The sequence below is a fragment of the Taudactylus pleione genome, unplaced genomic scaffold (genome assembly GCF_031769625.1).
Source record: "Taudactylus pleione unplaced genomic scaffold, aTauple2 ptg000329l, whole genome shotgun sequence".
In the NCBI taxonomy this organism is placed as follows: Eukaryota; Metazoa; Chordata; class Amphibia; order Anura; family Myobatrachidae; genus Taudactylus; species Taudactylus pleione.
In genome coordinates, this window is record NW_028284730.1 from 9,491,982 (window position 1) to 9,502,112 (window position 10,131).

The 10,131-nt window shown below is 44.1% G+C and overlaps 1 protein-coding gene across 1 annotated transcript; it reads left to right on the forward strand.

Moving 5' to 3' along the window:
• Nucleotides 1-1,618: 1,618 nt before the first annotated feature.
• LOC148509339 (olfactory receptor 5V1-like) lies at nt 1,619-2,554 on the forward strand. Its single transcript, XM_088443463.1, has one exon. The coding sequence runs from the start codon at nt 1,619-1,621 to the stop codon at nt 2,552-2,554; it is 936 nt and encodes a 311-aa protein (XP_088299589.1).
• Nucleotides 2,555-10,131: the final 7,577 nt, after the last annotated feature.

Genomic DNA, 10,131 nt, shown 5'->3' on the forward strand with positions numbered 1-10,131 from the left:
GGGTTACACCACCCTTTAACAGACAGACGCACGCTTGTCGCTGCTGCTTTGAGGATGCAGGTGCAGCTACTGCGCATACATGTCACACACAAACACAGAAAAAAAGATTATTTTATTTTGTTGGAGCGCACTTTGGGGGTAACACCACCCTTTAACAGACAGATGCATGCTTGTCGCTGCTGCTTTGAGGATGCAGGTGCGGCTACAGCCCACACAATTCACAAAGAGAGAAAAAAAAAGAAGAATTTATTATTTCGTTGGAGCGCACTTTGAGGGTTACACCACCCTATAACAGACAGACGCACGCTTGTCGCTGCTGCTTTGAAGATGCAGGTGCAGCTACTGCGCATACATATCACACACAAACACAGAAAAAAAGAAGATTATTTTATTTTGTTGGAGCGCACTTTGGGGGTAACACCACCCTTTAACAGATAGATGCACGCTTGTCACTGCTGCTTTGAGGATGCAGGTGAGGCTACATCCCACACAATTCACAAAGACAGAAAAAAAAGAATAATTTTTTTATTGTTTGTGGAGCGAACTTTGAGGGTTACACCACCCTTTAACAGACAGAAGCACGCTTGTCGCTGCTGCTTTGAGGATGCAGGTGGAATCTAGAAGAGATTTGGAACCAGGGACACACTACCTCCATCAATTGTCTAAATCCCACTGCACTAATGGCGGATACCGGATGCACGTCTAACACCAACATAGCAGCCAAGGCCTCAGTTATACATTTTGCTTCAGGATGACTGCTGTCGTACTTCATCCTCCTTGCTAAGGACTGTTGGAGGGTCAATTGTTTAGTAAAAGTAGTGGTGTTCCTACTTCCTCTCTGGGATGATGGCTAACACGGTGCTGCAGGGAAGGAGCCGGGTGCCCACTGGTAATAACATCTCAGCGGGTGTCCGACTTAGAGCCTCCCTGCGGTGCCGAGCTGGAGGTCACTGGCGCCGGGTGCAGCGGCACACCCGGTTCAGGTGCACCTCCAGCCCTGCATCCATAACCCCCAGGAATTTCAGTTTTACCCCATGTGGGGTAATTTACCACTGTTCCCCAACCACTGACCTAACGTGTTTCTCGGCCATATACTCCTGGCCGTTTCATCAGAGGAAGTGTTTTAGATCTCTCCATGGTGTGTATCATATAGGGGAGAATGACCAATCCAGAGCATGATTGAAGCCAGTTGCAAGTGTTAATAGTCCAGAAATTACTGACTGATAAAAAAACATGTAGCTTAGAGGACGACACAAATAATATAATAAAATATCAATTTCAGTATCTCTTTGTTGCTCTACGAACCTACAGTAATGAAATATCCAGAACCAAAGACAAATAATAATAATAATAATAATAATAATAATAATGATAATAATATTAATAATAATGTAATGCATGTATATAAACATTGTAGTATAGTGTTAAATCGGATGTGTATATCACATATGTATACAAAACACTTGTTATTCAAAAAACTATAATAAGAATAAGAAAAATACAAAATAACAGTATTTCTAAAAAATTGCATTATAAGATAATTGTGTGAAGCCAATTAAATTAGATACAGAATGAAGTATTATATTTTCTCTTTTCTTAAAAAAAATAAAAGGACAGCATGGATGAAAATAGCAGTAACAACACCTTCCAGACAGAATTCCATATCATTGCATTTTCCAGAAATCCAGGCAAGCCAGTTATTCTTTTTATCTTGGTTTTATTCATGTATTCAATGTCGGCATTTGGAAACATGCTTATTACAGTACTTGTATGTCTGGCACCCAAGCTACACACTCCTATGTACTTCTTCCTGTGCAATCTGTCATTACAGGACATAGTTTATGTTTCCTCCATCCTACCAAAGCTTCTGGCCATCACAATAACAGGTGACACCAGTATATCATTCCTAGGGTGCATCACACAGATATTTATGTTTATATTCTGTCTTGATACTGAGTTTTTCCTTCTGACCTCTATGGCTTATGACCGTTATCTGGCCATTTGTAAACCACTTCACTATTCACTCATTATGAACAACAAGCTGTGCTTCCTGCTGAATATCTCTTGTTGGATTGTTGCTTTTCTAAATGGACTGATGTTCTCATTCTTGACATCTAAATTATCATTCTGTAAGTCTCAGGAAATTAATCACTTTTTCTGTGAACTTAAAACAGTGTTGAACCTTTCATGTAATGACATTACATACATCATTGCTATGATATTCATTGAAGGATTATGCATTGGTGTTTTTCCCTTTATATTTATACTGACCTCCTACATTTTCATCATATCTACTATCCTGAAGATTCATTCTTCGGCAGGAAGACTTAAGACCTTCTCTAGTTGTTCCTCACACCTAATTATTGTTATATTACTCTATGGGACATCCCTTGGATTTTACATGAGAACAGATTCTGAACATCTCAATGAACAAGACAAACTTCTTTCCTTGTTATACATAGCTGTGGTTCCAATGTTAAATCCCTTGGTGTACAGTTTGAGGAACAGAGAGGTATTAAAAGCCATGAAAAAAATTGTGAAAATACCTTTTTGAAAAAGAAGAGGAAACTACTTTCATTATATGATAGAAACTGCATTTTGACAGATATGTCCTCATAGACTGTGATGCAGATAATTTGGAAGTAGATAAAGTACCAACCAACCAGCTCCTAACAGCCATTTTTCAAACACAGCCTGTGACATGGCAGTTAGGAGCTGGTTGGCTGATACCTTATCACCGTTCACTTTATCTTCATCCAAGGAATAGTAAATACACCCCTAAGTCTCAAATCTATGTAATAAAGGTTCTGATTCGAGCAACCACAGCTATTCCTCCCTCCACCTTCTGTCTTGCTGAATCTATGACTTTGTACGTGGATTGTACTAAATCCTCTGTGACAAAAGTCACAACTAAGCATCTCTGGTACACTGTGAGTGGCTTTGTATGCAGCTACAATGCTACTGAGATGCAGTATTTGGTAGGATAGCCTCTCCGTTACCCGTAGAGCAGCCTCTCAATCATGCCGGGCATGTTGCACCATATGACATAATGACACTCGGTATATGAGGACACATCTATATGTAATAAAATCCATGAAGCTTGTTTTGCTTTTGTTTCCTTTTTTTTTTTTTTAAGATTATGCAAATGTTGTGGATTTCTATGAATATAAGTCATTTCTAATAAAAACCCCTTTTCATGAATATTTAGTTTTTTTATTTGACAGACACATATCTTTCATCAGTTTAAATCATCATTTTTTTAATGATTGCCATACATTTGTCTGTAGGTGCAAGGACTGAGATGCCCATAATTAGCATCCGTAAATTCTGAAATACCGATTGGTATCGGTTGTAAATCAAAACTTGCATCAACCCTATGGCCGGTGCAGTTGCCCCATCTGAGTATGGACTCCTATGTGAGTGATTCCTCATCTTTGTATGCTCACACGCGCACGCAGGGGGGGTTTCCGAGTACCTTGAAACCCCCCTGGCGACCGATCTTTTGCAGCTGATCAGAAGTTAAAGTGGGCTGGAACGGGGCGGAACTGTGTTCCGCCAGCTCCGGCCCACCTTACCCGGCCACAGCAGTCAGAGACTGCAGCTAATGTGACCAACAGTACGGCGGCCGTTCCGCCTTCCCAGCCAGGACGGGAGGAAGTCTAGCAGCAGCACCCAACCCATCCCGACCTCTGCCTCCCATGCGCGACATAACGTGATGACGTTCCACTGCACACACTCCACACTCCACGCATTTGACTATTTCCTGCATGTGTCTCAGAAGACCTCGCCGAGGCTGGAGGAGCTGTCAGCGCCAGAGCAGGAGGATGCTGAAAGGGTAAGTAATGTCTAAACCCTGACCCTGACGTCAAGGTAGAGGAGCAGGTAGGCTGCTAAAAATAGGCTAGAATGGATACAGGTGGCAGGAGGGTACCGGAGGCTGCAAGGGACACAGGAGGCAGGGGGGACACAGGAGGCAGGGGGGACACAGGAGGCTGCAAGGGACACAGGAGGCAGGGGGAACACAAAAGACTGCAAGGGACACAGGAGGCAGGGGGGACACAGGAGGCATGGGGGGACACAAGAGGCTACAGGGGGGACACAGGAGGCTGCAGGGGGGCACAGGAGGCAGGGGGGACACAAGAGGCTGCAAGGGACACAGGAGGCTGCACGGAATACAGGAGGCTGGTAGGGACAGGGGGCTGGGACACGAGGAGGGGTGGCAGGAGAAACACATGTGACACAGATAGCAAGAGTTTGGAGTGACACGCAGGAGTGGAGAAACATGTGGCACAATGCTGTAAAGATAGGTGGCAGGAGGCTGGAAGTGACACGGGTAGATAATGGTGGTAGTCAATGGCCTCCATAACCATAGAATGGAACTGTGACAAACTGACATTTAAAGTACCGTTAGATTACTTTACATTTAGTTCAAATGTTAAAATTGCACTGGTAGTGTAAATTTTGTCTGTACATACTGTTACACATTGTGCATAAGCAAGATTTACGCCCAGATACCTTGTTTTATTAATATTATTAACAATATTATTTATTGTTATTTATATAAAAACACTTGAAGTGCACAATAAAGTATATGTTGCAGGCTTATGCTGGCCATACACTCTGCAATTATCGGGACGATCCGCCCGATATCGGCGGATCGCCGCGATAATTGCAGCGTGTATGCGGGCGACCGTGGGTTAAATATTGCTCGGTCGGGCATGCTGGATTGTCCAGGATGCCCGTCCGATGCGATATTTACCCGGGAAACTGTCGGCCGCATCGGGCAGTGTATGCCCAGTGCGGCCGACAGACAGACATTTCCTACGGAAGGAACAGGGAAATGTCTCCTCCCCCGGGGGCGGAGCGCGGATGTCGGGCTATACACTGTGAGATTTCTCTCACAGTGTATGCCCGCGACATCTGCGGCTGGCAGGCAGCCAGATAAAATGTCTGTCGGTCTGACAGACATTTTATCTGGCAGTGTATGCCCAGCATTATTCTGGTTAGACTTTTTTTGTCATTAGTTCTGTAACAAATTATTTGCAAACCCCCCCTTTCAAAATCCTGTGTTTGCCACAGACCAGCTTTCATCGACACACAGCTTCCACATCCCCATAAGATGCAACATCTCTGTGCCTATTTTTGACCACACCCCCTTTTACCTCCCAGTCACCATCCTGGTACACCGCTTACATCTCTGATACTGTGCATCCAATTCTGTACTGCAACTCTGTAGGTACAAAATCAGGATGCATATTGCGACTTAGGCCCTGATTCAGAGCCGCTCGTAAGCGGCTGCTCATTTGTTCTGACCGATGTTCGCACATCTGCGCATGCATACAGATTTTAATACGCATGCGCGAACCAGTCAGTGCGGCCGAAAATCGTTTGTACGCTATATAACGAATACCTGCTATTTTGAGTGACAGAAGGAGGCGTATGTGGGTGGTAACAGGGGAAGGTGTTTGAAAACGGCGGTGTGGAATTAGATCGCAGGCGTGCTTAAAGGTCAAAACGGGCGTTTTAAGGGAGTGCATAACTATGCATGGTTGTGCTATGCTGTAACTATGCGTGGTTGTGCTAGGCTGTAACTATGCGTGGTTGTGCTGTGCTGTAACTATGCATGGTTGTGCTGTGCTGTAACTATGTGTGGTTGTGCTATGCTGTAACTATGCATGGTTGTGCTAGGCTGTAACTATGCATGGTTGTGCTAGACTGTAACTATGCGTGGTTGTGCTAGGCTGTAACTATGCATGGTTGTGCTATGCTGTAACTATGCATGGTTGTGCTAGGCTGTAACTATGATTGGTTGTGCTAGACTGTAACTATGCGTGTTTGTGCTAGGCTGTAACTATGCGTGGTTGTGCTATGCTGTAACTATGAGTGGTTGTGCTATGCTGTAACTATGCGTGGTTGTGCTAGGCTGTAACTATGCGTGGTTGTGCTATGCTGTAACTATGCGTGGTTGTGCTAGGCTGTAACTATGAGCGGTTGTGCTAAGCTGTAACTCATACTTGCCTACATGATATTTCTCTTTTGCAGGAGACTTGGGGAGAGTAGAAAGATCTGGTCGTTATGGGGGCAGGCCCTGACATCTTGCGTCATTAGGCCCCACCCCCATCGCGTCAAATTGTCGCGATTGGCGTAAATTTGCATAAGGGGCAGGGCTAAATGACGCGATTCGTGCAGAATCGCGTAATTAAGCTCCGCCCCTACACAGAGACCTGCAATTGCCGCGGAAGTTCTCCCCATTCTGCCCACTTCGCTAGGAAGTGGGCAGAAAGCGGGAGAAATGCCTACCCTTGCGGGGGTGCGGGGGGTTACCCGAAAAATCGGGAGCCTCCCGCGAAAACCGGGAGGGTAGGCATGTATGCTGTAACTATGCATGGTTGTGCTAGGCTGTAACTATGCGTGGTTGTGCTAGGCTGTTACTATGCGTGGTTGTGCTAGGCTGTAACTATGCGTGGTTGTGCTGTACTGTAACTATGCATGGTTGTGCTGTGCTGTAACTGTGTGGTTGTGCTAGGCTGTAACTATGCATGGTTGTTCTATGCTGTAACTATGCATGGTTGTCCTAGGCTGTAACTTTGCGTGGTTGTGCTAGGCTGTAACTATGCATGGTTGTCCTGTGCTGTAACTATGTGTGGTTGTGCTATGCTGTAACTATGCATGGTTGTGCTAGGCTGTAACTATGCGTGGTTTTGCTGTGCTGTAACTAAGCGTGGTTGTGCTCTGCTGTAACTATGCATGGTTGTGCTGTGCTGTAACTATGCGTGGTTGTGCTATGCTGTAACTATGCGAGGTTGTGCTATGCTGTAACTATGCTTGGTTGTGCTATGCTGTAACTATGGGTGGTTGTGCTATGCTGTAACTATGCGTGGTTGTGCTAGGGTGTAACTATGCATGGTTGTGCTAGGCTGTAACTATGTGTGGTTGTGCTAGGCTGTAACTATGCATGGTTGTGCTATGCTGTAACTATGTGAGGTTGTGCTATGCTGTAACTAGGTGTGGTTGTGCTATGTTGAAACTATGCGAGGTTGTGCTATGCTGTAACTATGCGTGGTTGTGCTAGGGTGTAACTATGCATGGTTGTGCTAGGCTGTAACTATGCGTGGTTGTGCTAGGCTGTAACTATGCATGGTTGTGCTATGCTGTAACTATGCTTGGTTGTGCTATGCTGTAACTATGTGTGGTTGAGCTATGCTGAAACTATGCTTGGTTGTGCTATGCTGTAACTATGCGTGTTTGTGCTATGCTGTAACTATGCTTGGTTGTGCTATGCTCTAACTATGCTTGGTTGTGCTATGCTGTAACTATGTGTGGTTGAGCTATGCTGAAACTATGCTTGGTTGTGCTGTGCTGTAACTATGCGTGTTTGTGCTATGCTGTAACTATGCTTGGTTGTGCTATGCTCTAACTATGCATGGTTGTGCTATGCTGTAACTATGCATGGTTGTGCTAGGCTGTAACTATGCATGGTTGTGCTAGGCTGTAACTATACATGGTTGTGCTAGGCTGAAACTATGCGTGGTTGTGCTATGCTGTAACTATGCATGGTTGTGCTATTCTGTAACTATGCATGGTTGTGCTATGCTGTAGCTATGCGTGGTTGTGCTATGCTGTAACTATGCGTGGTTGTGCTAGGCTGTAACTATGCGTGATTGTGCTAGGCTGTAACTATACGTGGTTGTGCTAGGCTGTAACCTATGCGTGGTTGTGCTATGCTGTAACTATGCCTGGTTGTGCTATGCTGTAACTATGCGTGGTTGTGCTATGCTGTAATTATGCATGGTTGTGCTATGCTGTAACTATGTGTGGTTGTGCTATGCTGTAACTATGCATGGTTGTGCTATGCTGTAACTATGCTTGGTTGTGCTATGCTGTAATTATGTGTGGTTGTGCTAGGCTGAAACTATGTGTGGCTGTGCTAGGCTGAAACTATGTGTGGTTGTGCTATGCTGTAACTATGCGTGGTTGTGCTAGGCTGTAACAATGCAAGTTAGAAATTTAGGCCAATATTGGGTAATTGCAAACAAGTTACATAATGTTAATATTTTATTTTCACCCTTTGGACAATGCTGCTATAATCTACAGTAATAGAAAATGGGTGCTTTTAACTTGTAAAACAAGTGGTCACTGTGGCTCCTCATGACTTACTTTACTTATTGTGGCCATTAATGCCATCAGAGCCACTCAATGACTTCCAAATGAATTAATGCTTGAGCATACAGTATGTCACACAGCATCTCCTATTTTGCCAAGCCTTGGTGAAATCCCTAAGACACGCAAAGTTCTTATCAAATTAAATAAAATATTTCAAGTGCAAACTGGTGAATTATAAAAGAAGAATATGGGGTTTAGTAATAAATGTATAGGGATAAATTGTTATATATCACAATTAATATAGAACAACTATATTAGTGTACAATAAAAAGTACAGAAAGTGCACAGTGCAAAAATATTCATACAATGTAGCATAAAGAGTAACATAAAAAATGTCTATCTGTATTAGGGGTGTGCACCGGCTACTTTTCGTGTTTTGTGTTTTGGTTTTGGATCTGGATCTTTCTTCATGTTTTGGATCTGGATTGGTTTTGCCAAAACCACCCTTCCGTGTTTTGTGTTCTGGATTTTGTGTTTTGGATCTGTATTTTTTTGAAAAAAAGCATAAAAACAGCTAAAATCACAGAATTTGTGGGTTTTTCTGCTATTATTAACCTCAATAACTTTAATTTCCACTCATTTCCAGTCTATTCTGAACACCTCACACCTCACAATAGTGTTTTTATGTCCAAAAGGTTGCACCGAGGTAGCTGGATGACTATCCTAAGCGACATGAGTGGGCAGCACAAACACGTGGTCCATCTAGGAGTGACACTGCAGAGGCAGACAGGATGGCAGTTTGAAAAACTAGGCACCAAACAGTACATAATTCAAAGGAAAAAAAAGAGGTGCAAGATGGAATTGTCCTTGGGCCCTCCCACCCACCCTTATGTTGTATAAACAGGACATGCACACTTTAACAAACCAAACATTTCAGCACCAGGGTCTGCCACACGACTGTGGCTGTTCGTTTCGGTCCCCACAAAACAAGCTGGCAATTAATCTGTCCCTGCACAAACTGGCTCTACGGAGGCAAGATGTCGTCCTCATCCTCCTCATCCACCGATTCCTCACCCTCTTCAGTGTTGTGTACATCCTCATCCTCACAGAGTATTAATTCGTCCCCGCTGGAATCCACAACCACAGGTCCCTCTGTACGTTCTGGAGGCTGGTCTCCCTGGAAGAGTTGATAATTCATTTTATGAACATCATCTCCACATTTTGTGGAAGCAACCTCCTACGCCTTTCGCTGACAAGGTTCCCGGCTGCACTAAACACTCTTTCGGAGTACAGACTGGAGGGGGGGCAACTCAGGTAAAATAGAGCCAGTTTGTACAGGGACCTCCAAATTGCCTCTTTTTCCTGCCAGTACAGGTACAGACTGTCTGACATGCCTACTTGGATGCTGTCACCGATGTAATCCTTTAACAGACAGACGCATGCTTGTCGCTGCTGCTTTGAAGATGCAGGTGCAGCTACTGCGCATACATGCCACACACAAACACAGAAAAAAAGAAGATTATTTTATTTTGTTGGAGCGCACTTTGGGGGTAACACCACCCTTTAACAGACAGATGCATGCTTGTCGCTGCTGCTTTGAGGATGCAGGTGCGGCTACAGCCCACACAATTCACAAAGAGAGAAAAAAAAAGAAGAATTTATTATTTTGTTGGAGCGCACTTTGAGGGTTACACCACCCTATAACAGACAGACGCACGCTTGTCGCTGCTGCTTTGAAGATGCAGGTGCAGCTACTGCGCATACATATCACACACAAACACAGAAAAAAAGAAGATTATTTTATTTTGTTGGAGCGCACTTTGGGGGTAACACCACCCTTTAACAGATAGATGCACGCTTGTCACTGCTGCTTTGAGGATGCAGGTGAGGCTACATCCCACACAATTCACAAAGACAGAAAAAAAAGAATAATTTTTTTATTGTTTGTGGAGCGAACTTTGAGGGTTACACCACCCTTTAACAGACAGAAGCACGCTTGTCGCTGCTGCTTTGAGGATGCAGGTGGAA

What these genes read in the sequence shown, in the direction of transcription:
- LOC148509339 (XM_088443463.1), top strand. Translation starts at nt 1,619, where the DNA reads ATGGATGAAAATAGCAGTAACAACACCTTCCAGACAGAATTCCATATC.